Genomic DNA, 23,425 nt, shown 5'->3' on the forward strand with positions numbered 1-23,425 from the left:
ATCAATGACTTAGGGCTGTGGGTGAGAAAGATTTTGTGTGTGAATAATAATATATATTATTAATATATTATTAATATATATTATTAATATATTATTCACACAAACACACATTTTGGGAGAGAGAGAATGAGTATGAATGAGGAAGGAGAGGAGCACAGGGAGAGAGAGAGTGGGAGTATCTTAAGCAGGCTCCACGCCCCCACAGGCTTGATTTCATGACCCTGAGATCATGAGCTCAGCTGAAATCAAGAGTCAGATGCTTAACCAACTGAGCGTCCCCACAAGGCGCCCTGAGACTTTATATTTTTAAGACAGAAAGTTGGCAGACTAGGTACCCCAAGAGGGAGAATCCAATCCTTTACAGTAGAGAGTATATGTAGCCAAATAGCAATGTTTATTTAATGAACTCTGTGCTCCAAGGAGAGTGGGTCTTTAGAAGAGAAAAACAAAATGAAATTTTAACTGCGATACCCAGAATCCCAATTACTACAGTGACTTCATATGGATTACCTTAGTCAGCAGTGTTTGATCAAATATATTTCTAACATGTTTGCTAAAAATTAACCCAGCTAAGTGTGATTATGGTGTCAAGAAATACTTCATGATTACAAAAAAAAAAAAATTTGAGTATACAGCACTGTAATTTTCAGAATATATGATGAGTTGATGTTTTATTATTTATATGGTCTTTAAGAAATTTGATACATTTACCAATTAATTCTCTTAATATGTACAGACACAAATAAATGCAAGTTTTATATTTAAGGATTTCTGTTTCTCCCAGTAAGAACATTCTCTATGGGGGCAGTTTTGTTTTGCTTCCCAACTGCCAAATATGGCATTTAATAATAGACACAGCTCTCAGCAGAAAAGGCAGAAAATGCTACCTCTAAATAATCCTTCAATGGAAATTATGAAATAAACCTTAAGAGCCAGCCATACTTTTTGCCCTGAAAAATAAAATGACTACTTCTAGCGGCTACCATCTACTGAGCATTACAGTGTTTCAAGTACTGTACCAAGGGCTTACAATAGGTTCTACCATTTGATCCTCCTCATGTCCTAGGAATCCTGCTGTCGGCCCAATTTCCAGAGAAGGAAGCAGAGGCTTAGAGAAGCATAAGACCACAGTTGGGAAGCAGGCCAGCCAAGACTGTAGCCCAGGCTGCCTGCTTGCAACTTCTGCTCTCCTCTCTCTGCTGTAAGCTACAAGGACTCAAGGAACCCAAATCCCAGGCCCTTCCTTTCAGGTTATTTTAATAAATAAAGTAGTGTTAAAAAGCAGAAGGTGTAAATGAGAACAAAGAAGGTCAAAAAATCCTCCGGTGAGCCCATTAATTCACCCCAATCCCCAAACCTCCTTTACTATTTGATGTTACTTATTTACGTATTTTATTTAGTTTTATTTATGTATGTATGTATGTATGTATGTATGTATGTATGTATGTATGTGGGACAGAGAGAAGCAGAGACATAGGCAGAGGGAGAAGCATGCTCCCTGTGGGGATTCTGATGCAGGACTTGATCTCAGGACCCTGGGATCATGACCTGAGCCAAAGGCAGACACTCAGCCACTGAGCCACCCAGGCGCCCCTGATGTTACTTTTCTTAATCAAGAAAACCACCTTGCAATCAACAGACATCTTAAGAGAAAGTCATGTAATAAAAAGTACCAACAACAAAATCAGGCTCATCAGGCTCATCTTACATTAAATGAATACAGTAAATCTCAGTCAAAAAAATCATTAATTCTCGAGAAGTTATACACTTCAAGAGAAACAATGTATATTCATATAATATTTTACTCACTGACTTCTCTGAAACATGCAAAATTTCATATGGCTGATAGAATTGTCCAGGTTAAAATGTTGCTCAACACGACAAAGTCCTAACAAAAAATATTTTAATGTAGGAAGCAACATGTGAACATTACATTGAGATGGTAAAACTGAGGTTACAATTATACGATAAATATCAAATGATATCCTTCTGGCTTAATGGAAAAAATAACAGTTGTGACAGTCATGTTCAACACCTTGGTTAAGTACAGGGAGAAACAGGCAGGAGTGGCACAGACATATGCAAAGATTTAACAGTTCAAATAATCTTTAGCCCTTCTGAGAAAATATAGATGGGAAATCTGCAGCAAATACTTGCGTAATATGGTGGTTCAGTCCACTAGTGATAATCTGTTCATGCACTTCAAGTAAATGCAGTTGTTTTTGAGCACTGGAAACTAGATTTAAAGCAAGTCCCTGCTCAACAAGCTAACAATACTACAAATTCCTTACATTCAAAAATACAGTTTAAGTTTGGAAAAGTTTTAGGTAAAGCATACTCATTTCCATGATTACTTTTAGATAGAACTGAGACTACATTACTATATTATACATAGGTACACTGCTGTGCACAGGTAATTCCAATTACCATATTTTATGTTTGTTGGTCATCAATAGCACAAATTTTATGCTCCAAAAGAAATACAACAATCCAGCAAAATGGTTAAATTTAATTTTCTTTTAAAGACAGATTAACTAAATTTAAGGAAGAACTGCCTTTTACTGAATTTCCAAAAATAAATAAAGGCTTTCTACCTGAAAGCATGTACGTTCCTAGCTCTCTAAAGTAAACATTAAAAAACAAAGTACAAAAAATGATCTCCCCACTTCTGAAGAGCCCACTTAGTTACATATTTTCTTTCCCAACACTTTTTCTGATTCAAAAGATATTTACTTCCTAAGAACATGAAGGATCTTCATTTCAAACCCGTCAGTCCGTTTCCATGGCAACACTGCGGGATTCCTTGGCTACCATGAGTCGCATTAGTTGACTGTGGAATTTCTCAATCTTCTTTACATCTTGGGCTTGGTCTGTTCTATACACCAAACACTGTCAGAAAATTTAAAAGTACACATTAACTGTGTAAAACTAGATTATCAACAACGTAGCAAATGTAGGATTGGGTACAAATAGAGTTCTTCCTACTGTGTTTTGCTCTATTCCCTCTAGAGGTCATACTAAGGCAGTTAACACTCAAGTTTCTAAGCCCCCAGCAATCGCGTTTCTTTAGTATCTTATAGTATTTCCAACTCCACTGCTGTAAGCAAAAAACTAAATGAACTCTAATAGAAGCTCCTCAAAAATGACCAATTAAGTAATATGCCAAGTCCTGCTGTGGATCTGATGAGAATTCAAGGCTTAGAATCAGATTATTTTCTCCCTGGGATCTGGTCATGATTATCTGAGTTAAACTGGGTTTTAAATTGAGTTAATTCAACTGGGAAAAGCATACCAATATTAGGATAGCTTTCCCTACTTGTTAAATTGGGAAATGGGGCAGGGGTAGTAATGGTAATTTAAGAAAAAAAAGAATCCAGCATCCCTTGCTCACAGCTGGTCATGATCTAAATTAAACCAGATAAATCTGTCCAACCTTGATTTTCCAAAGGCTTACACAATTTTTAATCCAGACCAAATTCTTCCTTGCTATAAGTTAAACTCTCCGATAGATACTTAAGATCTGCTTATGGTTTCTCAAAAACTATTTGTTCTTCTAGAGTCTTCAAAAATATCAAATTTAAGCTGGCAACTCTTTCCCTCATTTTGTAATAAAATGTCCATTTTTCTTTAGCCCATTTTAAGGCTTCACATGAGTCTTATAGGGAATGAATGATCCTACAATAATATTCATCAACTTAAGTAATTTATAATTCAATCTTATCATCCCTGACTGGTCTGAACTCATTTTGCCTTTAAAAATCACTCAAAATCGTTATCCATATATTGCGGAAATTTGTGTAACAATCTTGTAAAGAGGCCATAATAATTTCTATCATTTCAATTTCAGTACACCTGTTGTGGGAGGATCTATCTACATTGTCACTGCAGTTTGACAGAAAAAATTTCAGATTCATATACAATATTATACATCAGTTATGGGATTAGAAGAAATGATGCATAAATAGGATTATAAAAAAGTCAAAGCCACATGGTGATTATAATAAATGTAGCCTAAGACTGAGTTTCTGAAGGAATTAATAGTTAAAACAAATTAGCAAGGGAAGTGTACACACTTTTCAAGAGTTATTAGAAAATAGTGTTTTACCATTGGGAGTTGGTTCATATGTTTACTATTTAGGAGGATGGTTTTGTGTTTTAGCCCCCTCCAAATAGGGACCAATTCCAGTAGTTTTAAGAAAGAAAACAAAACAAAACAAAACAAAACAAAAAAAAGAAAGAAAGAAAACAGAAGGCATTTTTCATATTTCGATTTTGTCACAGGAATCATCAATGTGACAAAGTTCTTGGCACTACTGTCATCCCTGTATCCTTAATTATGTTTAATCGTTACCAGATGCAAAGTCATCATTTTGAGATAAAGCCTTTTGTATCAAAATCAGTTCTGCACTTTTTCCTATTTTAAAACAGGACATGCCAACTTCTCCTCAGCAGATATACCTACGCTCTGTGTGCCCCTCACAACTGGGACGATCCTCAATGTGAAGGCTCCAGGATCAAGCACACATGTGTGGATGTACTAAGAGGCAGGTACTTTCACCTGTGTGGTTTACTACCCACACCCCAATCAGGGAAGCAGACTACCACTATGGCACTTTACATAAGGGACTGAGGCCCATAAAGCCAAACTTTTGGCCTGAACTTTTCCAAGGCCGAAACGCTGGTAATGGCTAAATTAAGATTCAAGTCTCTTCACTCTAGGTCTAGCACACTACAGCTCAAGGTTCTCTTCATTCTTCATATTTTCAGTTACTTCAAATTTAATTGGTCCCTGGAAGACATGGTAATCATTAAAAGTCTGAATTTATGCAACCTCACAATGGAACCTTGAACACAAATATATAAAATCTAACATACGACCAGAGACAGATAGGGATTTTTAATCACTATGAAATTTTTAGAGAATTAATCTATTAAGAGCCTGTTTATAAGTGCTCTCCGGGTCAGGACACCATGCTAGTCACTGGAAACGTCTTTCTGCACCCTAGTGTCCCGAAACTCACAATCTACTACTAAAAAGACACACTTGATAAAACAATGGTGATACAGCACAAAAAGAGCCAAAAGAAAAGCAAGAGATGAAGAAATCCTTCTAGATGGGTTTTGAAAAGTCAGTCCCCATCTCGCCACCTAGGCCAGCAGTGGGATTCAGTGCCACAGTAAGAGAAAGGGACCAGCAGAGGTCTAGGACAACCCACCTCGTCTCAGGAGTCCCACAGCAACATGTGACAGACGATGGAGGGGATGGGAGGCTGCAGTGACATCGTGAGTGATGAGGAGCCACTAAGCAAGCAGGGTTATAACCACCAAATGTGCATGTTCAGAAATCCCTCTGGACAACTGGATCAACTCTCCCTCTCTCAACTCTCCCAGAGTTGATCCCTCTGGACAACTGGACAGCAGGGACACATTCGGGAGACTGGTCTAGCAGAGGAGCCAGGTGAGAGTGACACCCTCAACTTCAGGGAGCCACAGCAAAGATAGAGTGACCATGACAGGAACTGAGACAAGGGTGATCGAGCCAGTAGTTCCCACATGCTTGGAGAGCACCTGGAGCATGTCAAGGATCAAAATACAAGCTCTTCAAGCTTGTCCAAGGGCCAGGGACACAAGAACGGGAGAGTTAACAGGAAGCAGCAGTTGGAGCAGAGACAAGGAGTCCCATTCCAGACAGGCTGCTTGTGAGCGGCACCAAGGTAAAGGAGGCCTAGCAGAGAGCTAGTCAGGAAATCAGAAGAAAAACGTGAGCCAAATGTACAAATCTGGAGACAGACCTAGAATCAGGCAGCCCTGTGCTCCATGACTGAATGGGTGCCTCCAGAAGCAGTAGGAAAAGATAACCCAGGACAGAATCCTGAAGAAACCAGTATTTATCAGCAAAGAGTAATAAGACAGAAACAGAAAAATAAGACAAAATGGAGCCACAGATGCCAAAATAATTCCCACCAGAGTGGTTTTCTGTATCAGAAGCAGCAAGAAGTCCAATAAGATGTGAACCGATGAGACTATCAGGTTTGGAAATTAGCGGCTCTCAGCAAGAGTAGTTCAGTGGACAACTGCTACATATAGCCATCAGGTGGCAGAGGGTCTTGGAAGTGATGAGACTGTGCAGCTAGGGAGGAGGGAAGGCACTACACAAAGCCATCATTTCCTCCCCCTATGCTCACAAGGAGCCCTCTATACCATGTCCACTTTTAGTCTATGCTCCTTTGCTTAAGATCTGAAGAAAGTGATTAGGTTACACTTGACATAATGCATCAACAAAGTAAGTTATTTCCCCGAGTCCATGAAAGTGGCTTCTAGAATGAGGTTTTTGACTTTGGAATGAAATGCAAAATAAACATTCTAATGGGTAATCGCCATAAATTCTATGTAAATAATCTCAAACGATTAACTCAAACAAATCTGGAAGTATGCAACAAATAAAAATGTATACTTACAACTAAATCATCTGTTACTTTAATACACAAACTCCCATCAGAATGCCTATATTTGAGAACCACACGTGCCTGAAATAAAAATACATATTTAGAAAAAATGACGTCAGAAAGCATTTCTCATAAATAATTTAGTCTTCGGGTATGCTAAAAAGGATCCTTTCAGAATTAACAGCCAAAACATCTAAAGGCATCTTTACTGTAATCACCATTATTGAAATGAGATACAAAACAGTATTTTGGTTCATCCTATTGCTATAATTTCTTAAAAAGACTTATTAGAAAGTTAGATATTTATTTGCAACGTTTGAAGAGATATACTGAAAATTCCTGAAACACATCCATATTCAGGGAATGTCCATGAGACTCTTAGGGTGGTTTGGCATTAAGAATACCCAGATCTTGAGGCGTCTGGTGGCTCAGCTGGTTAAGTATCTGACTCTTGATTTTGGCTCCGGTCATGATCTCGGGGAGCTGTGTTAGGCTCCATGCTGGGTGTGGAGCCTGCTTGGGGTTCTCTCTCTCCCTTTCTCCCCGCCCCCTTGAAGAATATACAGATCTTCCTCAACTTACAATGGGTTATGCCCCAATAAAACCACTGTCAGTTGAAAGTATCATAAATTGAAATTATCACAGGTGTGTGGCCAGCTCAGTCTGTACAGCATGCCACTCTTGATCTCCAGGTTCTAAGTTTGAGCCCCATGTTGGGTATAGAGATTAAAAATAAAATCTTAAAAGAAGAATATCGTTAAGCCAAAAATACATTTAATACACATACTTTACCAAACATTATAGTCTAGCCTACCTTAAACATGCTCCAAACACTTACATTAGCCTAGAGGTGAACAAAATTATCTAACACAAGCCTATTTGATACTAAATGTTGAATGTCTCATGTAATTTGTTGAATACCATACTGAAAATGAAAAACAGAATGCCTGTGTGGGCACAGAATAGCTGTAAGTCTATCAGTTGTTTACCCTTGTGATTGCCTGGCTGATGCAGAGCTGTAGTCCACTACTGGCTGTGGCCACCATGACGACAGTGTTGTCCGTATATCACTAGCCCAAGAAAAGATCAAAATTCAAACTCACAGTACGATTTCTACTGAATTTATATGGTTTTTTAGTACCAAAAGTCAAAAAAACGAAGGTCCATGCAAGTTGGGGACCATCTATATATTGAAGGGGATCACAACATGCCTCCTCAAACATGTAATTTTGGCATAAGGACTATTTTGAGAGGAGAACAATTAGCTCTCTGCCCTTTCTGTCTAAAAGCAGGGCTACGTTAACCTTTGTTTTCTAACAGTAAAGGTGCTTTACTCCCCTTAGGAGGAAAAGGAGGGCTCTTCATCTGCGTAACAATCCTTACTAATCACCTTCCTACAATTTACTCCCCTCCACAGAAGCCCTAAACTTATTTCTTTCCTTAGTCCACCCTCTTTTCCATGCATTATCACCCCTGTTTACGTGGTATATAGGCCCCAATTATAGCTGCCTCCTCAAGTCAAAGACTTTGTCAACTCCATGCCTACTGCATACATGTTGGATTTTCTGTCTTGTTAATCTGTTGTCAGTTTAATATGCAGGGCCCCAGCTGTTATACCTAAGAGGGAAGAAGAAAGTTTTTCCTTCCTACAACACCCACAACCCAGACAAGAGAAATGATAGGAAAAGTAGGGGGAAAACAGCAGACAAGGCTCTGTAGGTCCAAGTCCATGTTGCAGGAAGTACTGCTGCAGTTATAGTTCATGCCGTCCCCTCCCCACGGCCCTCAGGAGGTGAATTCGGACTCAAGCATTCAGCAAAATCACATCTTTATCGTGATGGCACAACACAATGCATTTCAACAGAAAGGCAGAATTTTGTCTTGAAAAGAAGTCTCCACCAATAACTTTCCCAAAATAATTCCTATATTGAACAGCATGCGACATGATACCTTTTGTTATCTGGCATTCTACAGTTCAGTGGCCAAGAAAATGACTGATTTGGAAGAAAACATCTCCCAATAGTTTACAACTTCTCGGAACATCATTTTTATTTTTTTATTTTATTTTTTTCTAATTTTTAAAATTTTTTTTATTTATTTATGATAGTCACACACACAGAGAGAGAGAGAGAGAGAGAGAGAGAGAGAGAGATGGAGGCAGAGACACAGGCAGAGGGAGAAGCAGGCTCCGTGCACCGGGAGCCCAACGTGGGATTCGATCCCAGGACTCCAGGATCGCGCCCTGGGCCAAAGGCAGGCGCCAAACTGCTGCGCCACCCAGGGATCCCCCATTTTTATTTTTTTAAATGACAGATTCAAAATAGCGTACTGCGGTGGAGTCCGTTTTTTTGCTGACCAATATAAATAACTCTTGTTTAACTGGCTGTTTAAAAAAGTGCCTGTATCTACAAGCCAAAATAGGAACCTAATTTTTAAATGGTTATGATGTAAAAACAGAAGCCTCAAGACAATTCTGGAAACTAAAGGAACAGGGCTGTGAAGAGCTGTCACTTCAGCTTTTCCCATGTCTCTGCTCCCCTGGGATTGGAGGGGTGGAGGTGGGAGAAGGCACAGCACTCTGAGATGTGTTTTGATGAAGGAGAAAAGGGAACTCACCAAGCACTTACACAAATTACAATAATTAGATTATCTGTAGATACCTGATTATATATATTGGGCTATTTAAATCAATTCTATGTGTTTTAAAAAATTCAGTTCTCCAAAAACAAAAAGAAACTTTAAAATGTACTAAGCCTAACAACTATGTAAAGTTTTAACTCTCAGTTAGAAAAACGCTGGTTGGCTTCATGAGAAGTCAGAGTTAAAACCTCCACGGTACTATCAGAGCATCTATTTTGTGACTGAGGGGCATCTAAGTTACCAGGTCAGATGCCACAGAGAGAAAGCAATCAAGATTCTTGCTCTCTTAGGAACTTTGAACTCAACCAACCAAAGTAACCAAACACAAGACAGCATGAATGAAGTCCTTTTATAGGGGGATATACAGGTGAAATGCTCAAAGAGAAAACAGTGATTTAAGTTGGGGGAAGGGGATGTGTTAAAAGGCTTCACAAAGGGTGGCTGTTGCAACATGCATGCTTCAGGGAAGAGGGTAGGACAGAGGTGAAGCAGCAGTGTGAATGAAGACCTAAATTCTGAGGATGCTGGATGGGGTGGGAGGACAAAGCGAGAGAGGCTGGAGAGGGTCACACTGTGGACTGGGAGTCTGCGCTTTACCCGGCAATCAACGGGAAACCAGCATTTAAGTAGGAAACGGAAGGAATTCCATTTCTGTTTTTGACAGTTGTGGCACGAATGGAGGAGGGATTAAAAAGGCAGATGGACTGAGAGGTTGTAACGTGGTCCAGCAGTAACGCCACCTTCAATGAAGCAATGTGAGAGAGAATGGTAAGGGGTGACAGGTACACTTGACAGCCCAGGAGGGCGGCATAGAAGACAGAGAATCCTGTAAAACAGGTTCTGAGTCTCCTATTGTTCTGGCTGTGTGGACTAGCAGAGACAGCACAGACTTGGGGTTTAGAGAACTGGGTTCAAGTATTAGCTTTCTCTCTTAGATGAGGCAATCCAGTTAAGGCATCAAAGACTGTCCATCAGTCTACCTCCAGACACTGTCTTGACTGCTCACATAAATCATACCCGTAAGGATGTGTCATGCAAAGTGCCTGTCACATACAAGGCACTCCAGGACACTGCTGCCAAGGTCCTCTCCTCATTCCTCCCCTTCCCCATCTAAAAATCAGAGCTGAAACCCAGCAAAGTTTCTAAGCCCTGGACTTCTCGGTGGGGTGAAGAGCTGACTGAGAAGCTCCCCATCCTGCCCCTTCCAGACTGGCTCTGTTCATAGCCCACCTTGTGTTCACCTTCCTACCACATTCTTAAAGCAGGACTGCTCTTGATGTCAGGGTTTCAAACATTCTGTGTACTGTGGGCGTACTTCTGGACAAAAATCCTGTATCGTTTTCAGGGTGCGCTGCTTGTGTGGATAGACACATGTCCCTACAAACAAGGGTGGTGGTGGTGGTGGTGGTGTCGACCCAACGGGAGAGCCAGAAACCGTGTCACACACAAAATACCTGATTTCAAAAATAACCTAACTCATTTCATCATCTGCAACTATTACATCATTTTATTGTAAAGAACGGATAAACACTGTTTCAGGGCTTCTTGTTACTCATCTAGGTCTAAAAACATACCAAGACTTTTTTTTTTTTCTTTTTTCTTGACTGGCGAGGAGCTATTTTAAGCCGTCTGTGGATCTGACACCAAGATAAGTGAAAACCGGAGAGGAAGAGAAATCGAGGTCTGAACGCTGCAATCCCCGTCACTGGGGCTTCTGGGGGGCCCTTTAGGAAGGAGCTCAGGCATCTACTCGTGGCAACTTCTGCGGGGGCTGCGAATGGGCCCCTACGCTTCTGTGTCGGGGCATTTCCCTGAGAAGAGGGTGCAAACACGCTCGTATACTCGAAGCACTGACCTCCGACTGAGAAAGGCCCTCGGGTCTAAGGGGTGTGCAGGCCTCCGAGCTGGGGCGGCCTTCAAGGCAGTCCGGGGCGCGAGGGGCGAGGGGGGGTCTGGAGGCCGCCGCCGCAGGGGGAGGAGCCGGCCGGCAGAGACACGTAAACCACCCGCAGCACCACGGAAGCTCGGGGCTTGGGGGCGGGGAAGGCGGCCCGGGGCGCCCCGGGGGACCCGCCGAGACCCCTCCCGAGCCTCGGGGAGGAGCCCGTGGATACCACGGCGCCCGGCGGGGTCGGGCTGGGCTCACCCCCCGCACCTCCCGGCGGGCTGCAGCGGCTGGCGGCCGCGCGGACCGCAGGGAAGACATCCTGACCCGGGGCGAGCCAGCGGCCCCGCGGGGACGCACCTTCATAGGGTCGGCGAGGTAGAGTTTCTCGGCCGCGCGGCTGAACTCCTCCCAGGTCTGGTACTGCGGCATCGTGGGTCCGCAGCGGACGCAGGCAGGGGGCGCGGCCCGGCCCACCTACCACCTACCTCGGGCGGCCAGAGACCGATGCGGGGGGCCCAGCGGCCCAAGATGGCGGCGCCGCCTCGCACCAACGCCTCGTCCCATTGGACAGCCCGGCCCGGCCTCGCCCAATGGAAAGGAGGGATGCTGCCGGGAGGGGCGGGGCCCCGAGCCGGCGGCTCTGGGAGCTCGCGGGAGAAGTCGAGAGCAGGGAGCCGGGGGTGGGGGGGAGGTGCGGACAGCGCCCCCGTCCGGACCGGAGGAGCGAGGGCGGGACTGAGTGGTCAGGCCGGGGTTCCTGCGGCCCCCACGCGGCGCCTGTCCGCCCGCGGCCTGGCCGAGAAGGGGAGACGCGGACGCAGGCGCGCAGCGGGGAAGTGTGTGCGATGGACCCCGAGGAGGCGCGGGCGCGCGGGGCCGGGGCGCGGCCGCTGTGTTCCAGACCTCGGGTGGACGCCGGGGGTGGGCGCTAGGGGAGGGGGAGAGGAAGCCGGGAGGAGGTCCCGTCCTTACCTGCGCTTGGCTCTGCAGGCAGCGGGGGACGTGGAGGAGCACCTGGCCTTCGTCAGGTGGATGGAGGGGTATCTTACATACGGTGAAACACACCGGCTTTAAACCTGCAGCCCGGGGGCATCTGGGTGGCTCAGCGGCTGAGCGTCTGCCCTCCGCTCGCTCAGGCGGGCGCGATCCAGTCCCGATGCAGCTCCCCGCAGGGGGCCTGCTTCCCCTCTGCCTGTCTCTGCCTCTGTGTGTCTCTCGTGAATGAATAAATAAAATCTTAAAACAAAAAAAACATATAGTGTGATGCACTCTGCCTAGGCTATACGTATACACACGGGTCACAAGGCAACACGCCCAGGACCACAGTCAGGATGGGAAGTCCAGAAAGTCCCATCGTGCTACTTTGTATTCAACCGCTCCCCACTCCCCCCTGCAGCCCCCCTCCCCCCAGGCCGTCACTGGTCTGCTTTCTGCACACTAGATTAGTTGTTCCTGTCTGCTACATTTTATGGGGCTCCGGCTGCACACCCACCCCCAACTACAGTGCGAACCCAAAGGCAGGGAGGCCTCTTGAGATGCTCCTCCAGTAATAGAGGCAGGGGTGCCAGGGATCTGAGTTCGGGCCCTAGCCGGGGAGTGGACAGGTGCATGCAGACTTGGGGATGGGCCTGCTGAGTCACTGGCCCAGACCAATGGAGGCTGGTGCCACTGGCTGGCACAGGGAAGAGAAAACAAGAGGCTGGGGGAGGCTGGGGAAGACCATGCGGGTGGAGCCGTCTGGTAGCCAAGCTGGATGTCTCCAACTGAAACTCCAGCAGGGGTGTGAAATAGGGCGTCATGGATCCCTCCTCCAGGGAACAGCCACAGGGTGAGAGAGAGGGAGCAGAGCCTGCAAGAGGCAGAGGAGAACTTGTCAGATAAAAGGAGGCCGGGAGGGTCTGCGACAGGCACAGGTTCTAAGGAGGGAGGAACCAGTCTGATCTCAGGTGGCAGACTGGGGCACAAGTACACGGAAAGGAGTCGATTGATTGCACTCATTGGTAACCTCGGCCAGAGGAGCCTCAGCCACACTGGGGTCTGGGTGGAATTGACCGGAAGAGGCGGAGAAGTGGAGGCAGCTGCTTTACACGCGTCTGAACAGACCCCCAACAATACGCAGAAGAGATCAGAACGTGGCCTGAAGACATTACTAAAGAAAGAGTATTATTTTTCTTATTTTATTTATATTTATTTTTTTTGTAGGTCCATGCCCAGCGTGGAGTCCAGCCAAGGGCTTAAACTCAGGACCTGAGCTGAGGTCAAAATTCAAACGTTTAACCAACTGAGCCACCCAGGTACTCTGGAAGAGTGTTACTTTTTATTTTTATTTTTATTTATTTATTTATGATAGTCACACACACACTCAGAGAAAGAGAGAGAGAGAGAGAGAGGCAGAGACACAGGCAGAGGGAGAAGCAGGCTCCATGCACCGGGAGCCCGACGTGGGACTTCGATCCCAAGTCTCCAGGATCGCGCCCCGGGCCAAAGGCAGGCGCTAAACCGCTGCGCCACCCAGGGATCCCGAGTGTTATTTTTTAAGATGGAATGAGTTTGTGCCTGTTTGTGACTTTCAAAGAAGGAATCCTAAGAGATGTGAGGGCTTATCAATACAAGGGAAGAGGAGAACAAGATCTAAGGGAGAACACGAAAGGGAGGACAAGAGATACAGGTGCATGAATGGGTGGAGGCCCCCCACTGTCCTGGGGGCAATGGGGAGGAGGAAAAGCTGAGTGACATGTAGGTGAGTATCTACACAGGAGGGCAAGCATTTATTTGGAGCCCTGAGAAGATTTGGAAAAGCCGTCATGAGAAATGAGTAAGGAAGCAGACCAGAAACCCAGTATGTCCAAAAGAGCTGAAGGCCCAGGTGGAGATCATACTCCTGGAAGAGCCCTAATCTGCACATTTTGGGATCTCTTTCCATTACCATCCAGAAGTCTGGCTCTTGCAGTGGAAATGACACAAAGTAGGGATTTGCAGTGTACATGAGACAGGAAGACAAGTGGACAGCAATGTTGAAGGTACTGGCAAGAGCATGATTGAAGTGATAAATCACAGGATCTAGGCTAGGTTGGTGGGTATTTAACTGGTTCAAAAGAGAGTTTCAGGGACGCCTGGTTGGCTCAGTGGTTGAGCATCTGCCTTTGGCTCAGAGCATGATCCCAGGATCTGAGGATCGAGTCCCGCATCAGGTTCCTTGCAAGAAGCCTGCTTCTCCCTCTGCCTGTGTCTCTGCCTCTCTGTGTCTCTCATGAATAAATTAATAAAATCTTTAAAAAGAGAGAGAGAGAGGTTCAGGGACCAAGGTGTCAAGGACATCTGGAGGTTGGATACTAGGAAAGAGGAGCTGAAGTTACAGATGGATGAGATTTCAGAGGAGCAGTAGTTCCTGGTGAGGCTGAATTATCCATACTTAATGAATGTCACCAATAAGAAAGAGGATGGGATGAAGAAGATGACTAGAGGCCAGGGACTTGGGTATTGAGAATGGGGTGGGAGAGCAGCAATGAGGGGCAGAGAGGGCAGGGTCAGGAAGAATGACCCTCTGGGAGGAGGGGTTTTTGCCTGGAGGTGAAGACGGTAGAACTTGAGACAATGACACCTTTGCCTTCTGTCACAATGAGGGACATAATGTATGTCAAATGTCTACCCTGGGCAAGTGTAAGGCAGATCCAGTCCTTGCCTCCTAGAGACCATAGCTTTGGGAGGAGGGGACAGTGGATCAGGGATTTCATTGGTGAGGGTGCCCAGCACTGGGGGTTCCTGCATCCCTGAGCTTGGCGCAGCTCCAGCCCCTGAAGACAGAGAAACCAGGATGGTGTGAGGGGAACTGCCCTGGAACATTCCAGTGTCCCCCCCACTACACTCAATGCATTCTTTAAAGCAGGTTGTTTTCCAGCTGTAGAGACATGGCTTGGGAAAGGCTATCTGAGAGTGCCCCTTATTAATTGTACTTGGCTTCATTTTCACACCCATGGATCCCATCTGGGCATTAAAACAACCCTGTGAGGGCAGTTCTCCAGCCCTTATCACAATTCTGAAAGTCTGAAAAGCTCCGACAAACAAAAGTATCTTAGTAACTCCATTGGTAAAAAAGTTGACCTCTTAGAAGGTTGTTTGGAGTTTTTAATTGTCCTACCTGGTGTGTTTGAGGACAGGGTGGAGCCCGGTCTCTGCTTGTGGCATCACATGGTGCATGGCAAGCGTGCCATATTCCCTTTGTGTAATCCAACAAGCTGTGGATTCCCAAACACATGTGGCTTCAAGGATTCTGGACAAGGGATTATGGATCTGTGCGACTGTCCTCTCTAGCTGATGAAGAAACCAAGTTTGAGGGGTGCCTGGCCAGCTTAGCCTGTAGCACATGAGATTCTTGATCTCATGGATGGGAGTAGAGATTACTTAAAAACCAAAATCTTGGGGCTCCTGGGTGGCTCAGTGGTTGAGCATCTGCCTTCAGCTCAGGTCGTGATCCCGGGGATCCTGGGATCAAGTTCCGCATCTAGGCCTTCCTGAAGGGAGCCTGCTTCTCCCTCTGCCTATGTCTCTGACTCTCTCTGTGTCTTTCATGAATAAATAAATACAATCTTAAAAATAAAGATAACAAACTCCAAAAACCCAAAATCTTAAAAAAAGAAAGAAAAAGAAGAAAGAAAAGAAAAGAAAAGAAAAGAAAGAAAAGAAGACACCAAATCTAAGAATAAATTATACTCCACAGACTGACTGGCACAGGACTTTACTCTTCATTGGGCAGCCAGTGGCAAGCCAGCAGGTGTTAAACACAATAGGAAGAGGTATGATTAATTTTGATTTTTAGAAATTGTAACCAGTAGTAAGAGGGGAGCTGGACCCATGGAAGGGAGCCTGGGCACAAGGTGGAAACCAAAAGCCTTTGCCTCCTTGATCACTGTCCTGTCTTCGGGATTCCCAGCATCGCACTTCCATTGATCCCCTGAGCTGGGTCCCCACTGACCTTCACGTTGCCCTTCTCACAGGCAACTCTCAATCCCTTGACTAGATTATTCAGCTGCACTTAAGGCACTGGCCACCCTGCCGTCTTAAAACCTCCCCAGCCGCTGGCTTTTCTGACCTCCTTCTCCCTTGCCTGCCTTCTCCCCTTGGGGCCTTACGGCTCTGGCTCTCTGCTGGTCCCCAGCGCCCCCAGCTCCGCCAGCAGTGGGCCAGAGGCACCAGATGGAGCTCACCCTCTATGGTTCTTCCTGGGCCATACGCACCCCGTCCCGGATTTCTGCTCAGCTCTGCCCTCCTCCCTGAGCCTGACTCTTGTATCAATGCCTGTCAGGCCCTTGGCTAACCCAAGTTCCACTTGGGGAGATGAACGTAACTTCTCAGCAAACCATAGCAATTTATGAGTGATGCTTGTGATGCCTTCTTTTTTGCCTATTTTACTATTGCTCTTTGCAAATTAAGCCACTCCTATCCTGGGTTTGACCACCAGGAATTCAGTACCTGTGCCTTACAGACCTTCTATGGGCCAGCCGTGTGCTGGGCGAAGTCCTTTAAGTGAATGAGGTCAGGGCAGAAATAATAAGGCAAATCCATGAATCCCTGTCACCGGAGATAGGAAGCGTGTCACGGGGGAGGAGAGAGCAGTGTAACCCACGAATCTGGCAGAGCATGTGTGGACTTCCCTTTACCTTGATCTTCCCCCAAAGGAGAAAGGTTTTATTGTTTTTAAGATAGAAATGACCAACTGAACTGTCCTGCTTGAAGCCTTCTTGTTTCCTGGGGTGACTTCCAAACATGGTCAGCACCCTAGGGGGTTCTAGTTCACAAGCAGGTGTAGGTCCTACAAGGGATTCTGAGGTTAATAATCAGTAACAGTCCTTGACGCCGCAGCTTGCCAGAGGCTGTGGGTTGTTATGTTGGTTTTCAGGCGGTGTTCGTGGAAGCCACTATGTGCCAGGAGTCAAAGCAGCTGCTGTTCCTCCAGTACCTTCCTGGGTTACGTGGAGTCAAAGCGAAACAAATAGGGTAAGAGGAGCCAACCGAGAAACCGGTTGGTCGGGTGGCTGTGTCCAGAGTGGGGAAGGAAGGAGACCCAGGGCGGCCTGCTACTGACCGACAGACGGATGTGGCCCCAGCAGCGTGGGCCCAGCGTCCAGCGGGGGGCAGTGGTGTGCAGAAAGTCCAGGGCGCTGCCCCCGAAGGATCTGGTCCCTGGGGAGCCAGCCTTCTGCCCAGCTTAGCCAGGGAAGCCGCTGTACCTTTGGTTACATTTTGTTCAAATAACGCTTCCTTTCTGGAGACCGCCCGAGAGCTTGCTTGTTTGCCAGGAACCTCCAACCCAGTTCAATTCATTAATGACTTATTGAACACCATTCCGGGGCTGCCGTGACAGCAAAGCCGGGTGCAGGAAGCTTCCAGGCTACCGAGAGCAGAGGGCACAGGGGTGAGGCAAGATGACAAAGCTGAAGGCAAAGCTGAATGAGCGTTTATGGAGCATCCATGATCACGGGTGCCTGGCACGCTGGGGAGTGGGGCAGATCTAAGCATTCCCTCCCTCCCAGGTGCATGGGGCGGGCTCGGCCAGAGCTCAAGACCAAACCCTATAAGGTGAGACTGTATAAAAGGCCACCAGGTCTCCCTGGTGTGTCCGAGGGGGTAGCCCAGGGCTGCCCCAGGGACCCACCTCCGGCACACCCCAACCACCCCAGCCTGTGGGCTGAAGCCCTGGAGCTGCCCCGGGGACAGTAGGATTGCCTTGCGGCTGGGAGGGACAAAGGTAGAGCAAGAAGTTACCCTAAGAGACAACGCTCCTTCCTAGGAGCCAGGCTGAAGGGGTGCTCAGAAGCCACAGAAGCTCCCCCGAGGGTAAAGGCATTCCCCAGGTGAGCTCAGAGCTCCTGGAGGCTGTCTCTAGGCGCCCCAGGTACATGCCGCTCTGAGAATGCTGACGTTGCCGTACGTTGGGTAGGTAATGATCCTGACGCCTCCCCCCCACCCGCCTCCTCAAGTAGCTCCACGCCCAACGTGGGGCTTGAACTTACTACCCTGAGATCAATAGTAGCAGGCTCTACACTGAGCCAGCCAGGTGCTCTGGGGCAGGTCATGATCTCTTTTGGGTGAAGCAGATTTAAGCAGAATGAAAACATCTCATGAACAGGGAGAAAAGCTTCCCCCCCACCCCACGTGTGTTGAGAAGGAACAGGTTCTGATCAAAGACCACCCCCAGTGTTTCCTTCTCTGGAGGCAGCTGGGGCAGGCCAGGTCAGATCTGCCCAAGCCCTGCTGCTGGCTGTTTTAAGGCGGGGAGGTGCCCCAAGATCCCTAAGCTCCTGGCTTGCCAGTTGCATCTGAAATTGATTGAAATGAAATGTAAACCCCAGTAGCTGGGAAGGAAAGGTCAGGATTTTACCCCTGTGTGCTTCCCTCCCTGGCCTGGGTCCCATCACTGCTCAGGTTCCCTTGCACTGCCCACAGGCCCCAGAGAATGGCTTCATTGTCCGCCAGACAAACCCAAATAGCAGCATCTTCTGTTCTCTGCCTTAGGGAGATTCACTTGAAACCCCAAAGTCCCAGATGTGGGAGACAATGGGGATGGTTGTTGCAGAGTAGTGAGCCTGGAACAGATGAGAGGCAGGTATAGGGAAGACAGCCCGTGTGCTGGGCTGGGCTGCAGGAGAGCCACTGCATTAACCCAGTTAGCACTGGCAGGAGTTCTGTTAATCACCAAAGAAGTGCCAGTGGGGAAAGAGGACAACCAGCTGGTGGGGGACTCGGGGGGCAGGAGGGGATGGCCCTGGAAAGAAAGGACGGGCACTTATTTCTAGGCTGGTAAATGCTATTTTTATCATTTTTTAAATGTTCTGGATTTTTTCCCTAACCATGCCCTGGAGCATTTGGATGAACTGTTTGCATTAATTAATAAATCAGATGACATCTCCACTCAGCGGCGGGCTGTGCTTTGGAAACCCTCTGGGTGGCCCAGGCAGTGGTGACTGCAGGCTCCTGATTGATCCCAGCTGCGATGTCTGTCCTGTCATTCAGTCCCCTCAATCCACATGTCCTGAGAGCCTACTTGGTACTCATCTGGGTTTCATGAGAGGAGTGGTGGGGGTTGGCCCAGCACAGGAACAGCAGCGTCTGGGCACAGGCTAAGCTATAATAAGCAGCGTTTACAATCAAGTCATAATTCTGCTGAGCTGGTAAGGCACAGGTTTCCTGTGGGTGGGAATCAGGAAAAGCTGCACAGGGGTGCTAGGTTTTGAGGACAAAGGTCAGATGGTGATAAGCAGAATGGCCAGGCTTTTGGATGCAGAGGGTGTGAACAAAGGCATAGAGACAAGATTTTGGGGAGCAGGTGCAGCCTTCCCTGGCGGGGGGGGGATGCCTGGAGTTCCATGAGCTTAGTAGCAGAGATGCCCCACACGGCCACTTGGGAGAGAGTGCTAAAAGGGGGCAGTGGCCCTGGAGACCTCATGGGCAATGTGCTCTCATTCCTCCCTACCCCACCCTTAAAAAGACTGTGTCTTTTTAATTTTTTTTAAAGATTTTATTTATTTATTTGAGAGAGACAGAGGTAGTGAGAGAGCACAAGCAGGAGGAGAGGGAGAAGCTCCCACTGAGCAGGGAGCCTGACCTGGGACTCGATCCCAGGACCCTGAGATCATGACCTGAGCCAAAGGCAGATACTACACCCACTGAGCCACCCAGACGCCCCTGAAGGCTGTCTTTTTTTAGAGGAGCTTTGTGTGGGGCTGCGGGAAGTGGAGCACATGTAAACCCAGTCTTCACTGCAGCAATGGAGAGAGAAAGGGACACCCACTGAGGCCAGAGCACGGGGTGGAGAAGATAAGCCCGGGCCCAGGGGAAGTCATGACTGTACTCAGACCCTGGAGCGTTGTCCCACAGTCCCCCACCTCCTCACTCCAGCACAGCCCTGCTCCTCCTTAGACACTCTCCTGCTTCCCACCCCATACAGCCTTCCAGCTGCTGCCAAGGAGGAAAGTGGGCCAAGGTGGGGAATTTTGTGTCCCCATGTGTGACGAGTTGCAAGGCAGGTGTGTCCGGTCACTCAGGCTCCTGTTAAGCTCTGCTGACCCTTATGGTCTGTCTTCAGGATGCAGGAGCTAGGGGCAGGCACTGACCTTTGTTTTTTTTTTGTTGTTGTTGTTGTTTTGTTTTTTTAAAAGATTTTATTTATTCATGAGAGACACACAGAAAGAGGTAGAGACACAGGCAGAGGGAGAAGAAGGCTCCCTGTGGGGAGCCAGATGTGGGACTTGATCCCAGGAACCCGGGATCATGCCCTGACTGACCACTGAGCCACCAAGGTGCCCAGGCACTTACCTTTGTAACCAAATACTCAGAGTCCTGCAGAGTCCATACTTGCCAATGACCAGCAGGATGACATATGGAATGATTAACCCCCACCACAGTTTTTAGGAAACATTCTTTCTTAATCACTGACTAGGGGGGATTTCTGCCTCTCCAGAGACATCTCAGGCATGTGTGTTGAGATGGATGAGCCATTGCATGCATGGGGCCAGGGCTGGGAAACATGTCCATCTTGCCTTTTAGACCTCCTTTCTTCTGGGGACAAGTGATCAGCACCTCCTGGGCACAGCCTCCCTCTTTCCGTTGGGGTTTGAAACCACGCAGGCTGCTGGCAGGCACTCCCTCCCTCCAGGATGGTATCTGCATGGAACCGGCAGGTACCCTAGAGCTCTCTGCACACAACCACAGGGCATCCCCTGTTCTCTGAGCAGTGGCCCCAAATCACTCTCACTCCTTCTCTGGTGTCATAACTGCCTGGCAACATGCACCTGATCCTGGTTCCCTGGGCTGCCAGGCTGGGGGCTGAGGGGATGGCCACCTTCTTCCCTGCTCCCTCGCTCCCTGCTCTCACAAGACCCACAGAACTCCTGAGGCCGGGGATCCCTGGGTGGCTCAGCGGTTTAGCGCCTGCCTTTGGCCCTGGGTGCGATCCTGGAGTCCTGGGATCGAGTCCCACATCGGGCTCCCGGCATGGAGCCTGCTTCTCCCTCCTCCTGTGTCTCTGCCTCTCTCTCTCTCTCTCTCTCTCTATGTCTATCATAAAATAAGTAAATAAATCTTAAAAAAAAAAAAAAAAAAAAAAGAACTCCTGAGGCCACGGGGTTTGGAGGTTGACTCATCTGCCAATCAGAGGGCACCTCAGTGTGGGGTATCCTCTAGGGGTGAGCTCCCATCTGTTCTGGGCAAGAAGAGACTGATGGGTCTCAGGCTCACCCGTGCAGAGGTGGGACAGCTGCTGTGGAACTACAAGGGGAGGTGGCTGGGCCATGGTACCATGCTCACAGGGCTTCCCAGTGTCCCCTTGAGAGCCCTGGTCCATCTTGGAGGCCCAGGGGCAGCCCTAGGTAAGCCCTGACCTATGGAGCTCTGGCTGCAAGCACAAACAGGCCTTTAAGAGCCTCCTAACATCCTGGGGTACAGAGTGCAGGTAGGATAAGTGGCAATCGATGGCCACTGTGTCACTTTCTGCCATGGTCCCAGGGGCCAGGCCCACCATCTCTCCCAGGGCTCCAGGGAGAGAGCTGCGTTGAAGCTGGCCTTGAACCCCTATGGCCTGCCTTGGTGTCGGGAAACCTTGCAGCTGCTCTGGGCCGGCAGAGCCTTCTCCCGCTGACTTGGGGGTTTTTGGATCAGGGTGTTGGTGAAGCAGAGTTTTGGCAAGAGCCTTGGCAGCCGCTGCCAGGAGGAGGCTGAAGGGAGATAATTAGACCTGGTAATTGGTTTGCTTTTTGCTTTCTTACAGGCACCAGTGACTGTGGCCTTGAGGGGAGCAGGGAACACAGGACGGAGGGGAGCGGTCGTTCCCCAGGACCGAGGCTGAGCTGTCCCAGGCTGAGGGGAACATGCTGGGCTGGCTGGCCAGGCGTCCTGCCACGTCCTGGCACATCTGTCTGTGGCTCGCTGCTCTGTGCCCCACGCTGCCCCCAGCACAGCCATGGCGGTTTCTGCTCCCTGGGCCGTGCTCACCCGTGTCCTCACCAAGCCTGGGACCAGGTGACCTAGAACTTCGAAGCTGAGGGTCCTCAGCTGGAGTTCCCCAGCTCTGGCCCCTCTGAGAAGAGCTTGTGCGGGGACTGTGGCGAGGGCTTTGGTTTCTGGGCAGAGCTGAATCATCGTTTTCCCCAGAGAAGCTTGCTCTCAGGGTGGTTTCCAGGCCCCCGTCCCTCCAGACCAGATGGCTCGTGTTAGATCTCAGTGTGCAACTTGCTGTCTCTGTGGGCACACGTTCTGGATTTGTCCCAACCTGAGCAGCTGATTCACCAGGACGTTCTGGGAAGTCCTCACCATTTGATTCCACCTCAGCACATCAGCACAGAAGCTGTGAGTCAGATTTCCAGCTTGTATGGGGAGTCTATTGATCCTGGGGCCAGACGCAGAGGTGTTGTCCGGGGGCCGAGGTCAGGACTCAGCCTGGGGTGCCGGGAGCTCCCTGTTGGGTCTGCAGAGCTGGCACTGCCTTCAGAGGAGCTCGTTACTCAGAGTCCATCAGATGATGGACTGTTGTTGTTTTTTTGTTTTTTAAGATTTACTTAGTTATTTTGGAGACTGAGAGCATGAGCGGGAGGAACAGAGGGAGAAGGGGAGAGAATCCCAAGCAGACTCTGTGCTGAGCCTGGAGCCTGACGTGGGGCTCAATCTCATGGCCCTGAGATCACGACCTGAGCTGAAACCAAGACCTGGACGCTCAACTGATGGTGCCACCCTGGTGCCATCTCGGGGACCCCAGAGGATGGATTGTTTTGTGGCTGTTCAGGGTCTTGGGAAAAGCAGAGAACATAGTTCCTGCCTCAGAAGAGCTGGAGACTCTAGGTTCAGCAGGATCAGCCTGCCTATGGCCTCCTTCCTCCCCAGCTGTCTGGGCGCTTAGTAGAGAGATATTGAGCATCTACCCAGTGCTCAACACAGTGCTTTGGGCTTGGGAAATAAGCATAAAGTCAGGTGGCACCTTTGAGGGACTCACTGGCTAGTGCCGGAGGCAGGTGGGCTCTCAGGCCCCCAGCTGGACCAGGCAGCCAGACGGCCCTGGCACCTGCCCCTGTGCTGTTCGGAGAAATCACCGGCCCCCCACAGAATCCGTCTCCTCCTGTGTAGGATCAGGAGAATAGGCTACCTTCCTTCACGCTTCGCAAGGATCTGGCTACGTAACAGATCCCAAGTGCCCAGAACCGGGCCAGGAGCAGTGAGGACGGTCGGTCAGAAGGCTTGAGAGGCTGAGAGGTTTGGAAGGACAGGTGGGATGGAGGGCTTGAGAGGCGTCCAGGGTCCTGGGGCTGGACGAGTGCAGCCAGCAGAGCCATGTCTGAGTGTCAGTCCACTACTGTGCATACTTACTCCTGAACAGCTGTGGCCTCAGCTTGTTTCTTTGTAAAGTGGGGATCATATCTTCCCTTCCAACCTCATTGGGAGACAGGAAGAGAAGCCAACATTTGCG

The 23,425-nt window shown here is 48.3% G+C and overlaps 1 protein-coding gene across 1 annotated transcript; it reads right to left on the reverse strand.

The window, feature by feature from the left end:
- Positions 1-640: 640 nt before the first annotated feature.
- Positions 641-11,531, reverse strand: SRP9 (signal recognition particle 9). Its single transcript, XM_025430683.3, has 3 exons — positions 11,332-11,531; positions 6,459-6,527; positions 641-2,889 (listed from the first exon to the last, which is right to left on the reverse strand). Exons 1-3 carry the CDS (start codon positions 11,401-11,403, stop codon positions 2,770-2,772), a joined length of 261 nt encoding a protein of 86 aa, XP_025286468.1. The 5' UTR covers positions 11,404-11,531; the 3' UTR covers positions 641-2,769.
- Positions 11,532-23,425: the final 11,894 nt, after the last annotated feature.

This window comes from Canis lupus, chromosome 7 (assembly GCF_003254725.2).
Source record: "Canis lupus dingo isolate Sandy chromosome 7, ASM325472v2, whole genome shotgun sequence".
In the NCBI taxonomy this organism is placed as follows: Eukaryota; Metazoa; Chordata; class Mammalia; order Carnivora; family Canidae; genus Canis; species Canis lupus.